The sequence below is a fragment of the Sinocyclocheilus grahami genome, unplaced genomic scaffold (assembly GCF_001515645.1).
Source record: "Sinocyclocheilus grahami isolate Dianchi unplaced genomic scaffold, SAMN03320097.WGS_v1.1 scaffold559.1, whole genome shotgun sequence".
Lineage (NCBI taxonomy): Eukaryota > Metazoa > Chordata > Actinopteri > Cypriniformes > Cyprinidae > Sinocyclocheilus > Sinocyclocheilus grahami.
In genome coordinates this window covers 49,278-51,761 of record NW_015505738.1, presented here as the reverse complement: position 1 = coordinate 51,761, position 2,484 = coordinate 49,278, and the positions used below count along the sequence as shown (strand labels likewise).

The window sequence follows — 2,484 nt, the reverse complement described above, 5'->3', positions numbered from 1 at the left end:
TTTCATCTGGTCAGAGGAGAACTGGCCCCCGACTGAGCCTGGTTTCTCCCAAGGTTTTTTCTCCATTCTGTCACCGATGGAGTTTTGGTCATCTTTGGCTTGCTTAGTTTGATACGCTTGCTATTGTCCTCTTGCATTACTGACAAACTATTTTCCGGTTGACACTGTAAAGCTGCTTTGACAGAATCAGTATTGCATAAAGCGCTATATGAATAAAGGTGACTTGACTTAAAGCGGTGCAACTGACACCACAGATGACAACATGAAGTACGTCCACATCCACACACTGATATACAAGAACAAGGAAAGTACACATTCCTCATCAAATGTAGTACTTAGACACTATCAGATTTCAGATGCATTTCTTGTCTTGTTCAGTTTTTTGTCTCGTTTCCCAGTGCAAGCATCGAAACATCCTTGGGGAAAACATGACAACCTAAATTTAGTCAAGTTTATGCTTTAAACAAGACAATTTGCCAACAATTTTCTCAGAGAAACAAAACGGCATATCCTCCACGGTGTTTCAAGATGCTTTTAGAAGAATATGACTTTCTCAACCACAATACTCATAATGGCAGTAATTTCGACAAGAACGCAGCATCATACGGCACCTTTCACGTGCTACACACTCAGTGTCACCTAACGACCGCTACACACTCCAGCTGGTGAGGTTCTTAGTCTGTTTTTGCCTATGAATGAATTAACTGAATGTTCCAGAACATTCTACGCTACTCCATGACTACTGCATCTCCTCCGAGGCGTCCAGTGTAATGCCCTGAAGAAGAAAAGACACTGTGTTGCTGTGGCTGTGAGCTTTAGCTGGTCAGTAGCACAACAGGAAACAGATTTGTGTCATTCGAGACATACAGTACATGGAGACGAGTTCCCGGAAGAGACCAAACAGTGTCCCATACCTGGACCGAACCGCGCATTTCATCTGTTCTTACGGCAGCCAGAACCTACAGTCTGGCTGCACGTCTTGGTGTCAACGGGGGATGCATCCCTCTCAGTTTCCTCACTTGTTGCTTCAATCCAAGGATCGAATCCGTACAGGCACCTCCCATCTTTATTCCGGACCGCTAGGCTCCCCAGTACTAAACTCCCAGTGCTGTTGCACTTCTTGGCCAGCGGCGGCGCCAGCGAATCAGGCAGGTGCAGAGACGTCAAAGAGTAGCTACTCAGATTATCCGATAACTGTTCCGCATTACCAGCCTGACCGGGTCCTCCATCCCTAACCCCGGATCCAGTGTCCTCATCGGAGGGGTCCTGTCGGATCCAGTTAAGATTTGTGCAGTCACTGTATCTGCTCCGATTCCTGTGGCGCCCCCTGGTGGCCTGGAGGTTGAGCAGAGACTGTGGAGTGCGGGATCTCTGGCTGAGTTCTGGAGGAGGGACGTGGGTTCTGCAGATCAGGGGTAGCGTAGAGACGCCCTCCTCCAGCATGGTCTGCAGGCTGCTCACCGAGCTGCCCGTGGCCAGCGAGGAGTTACTGTGGGACGTCTGCAGCAAGAAGTGAAAAGAGAGTCAGGAAAGAGAAACAAACCTAGATCTGGACATGAGAGGGCTTAGTGACCCAGATCTGCACAGAAAATTGGCAAAACCGATTGGTGGGGTTTGCCCAACCTACGGGAGTCAAGGGTGCACCAGTCCAACTAGAAATCAGGTTTACACAAGTGTGCCGCACAAGTCCTGAAAAGTGAAGCCAAAACATTTAGATTGCCCCAAGTGGCTGGACCCAGTATAGGTCGTAAATGTAATCTAATGGCACGTGAGACAAACTAAAGAATCAAATTACACTTCAAATAATTTTTTTCCAAAGATGGTTTCCATCATTTTAGGTAGTTCTTAGCATGGTGATGTATGTATAAGTGTTTGATTTTAGTTTGATTTTAGTTAGTTATTTGATGTTATAAAAACAGGCTGTGGTGTCATGATTGTGAGCTTGCGATTGGGTCTGCGGGAGTTTGGGCGGGACTTTGATACCGCGGCTCCACCTCACGATCACTACTGCGCAGACTCTGGCTCCAAATGACATAATTTCCACAGCGGCCATGCTGAGATGTTTTGACTTCACTTTTCTATAGTGGAAGGAAGTAGAGCCAGTTAGTAGCAAGTAAATTAGATATCAAGCCTATTGGATAAAGGTGGGCTGCCGTCAAATTTCAAAACAGGCGATGTTGTAGAATCAGTGGGCGGAGCTAAACAGGCAGTGTTGTAGAATCAGTGGGCAGGGCTAAACAGGCTGTGCTGTAGAATCAGTGGGCGGGGCTAAACAGGCTGTGCTGTAGAATCGGTGGGCGGGGCTAAACAGGCAGTGTTGTAGAATCAGTGGGCGGGGCTAAACAGGCTGTGCTGTAGAATCGGTGGGCGGGGCTAAACAGGCAGTGTTGTAGAATCAGTGGGCGGGGCTAAACAGGCTGTGCTGTAGAATCGGTGGGCGGGGCTAAACAGGCAGTGTTGTAGAATCAGTGGGCGGGGCTAAAC

General features: G+C 47.9%; 1 protein-coding gene across 1 annotated transcript in view; it reads right to left on the bottom strand.

The window, feature by feature from the left end:
* Window positions 1-785: 785 nt before the first annotated feature.
* LOC107556201 (voltage-dependent T-type calcium channel subunit alpha-1I-like) overlaps window positions 786-2,484 on the bottom strand; it is a 5,796-nt gene continuing 4,097 nt past the window's right edge. The window contains exon 4 of the mRNA XM_016239256.1: window positions 786-1,500. Coding sequence (XP_016094742.1) covers window positions 934-1,500 — 567 coding nt within the window. The 3' untranslated portion in view covers window positions 786-933. The remainder of the gene's footprint in view (window positions 1,501-2,484) is intronic.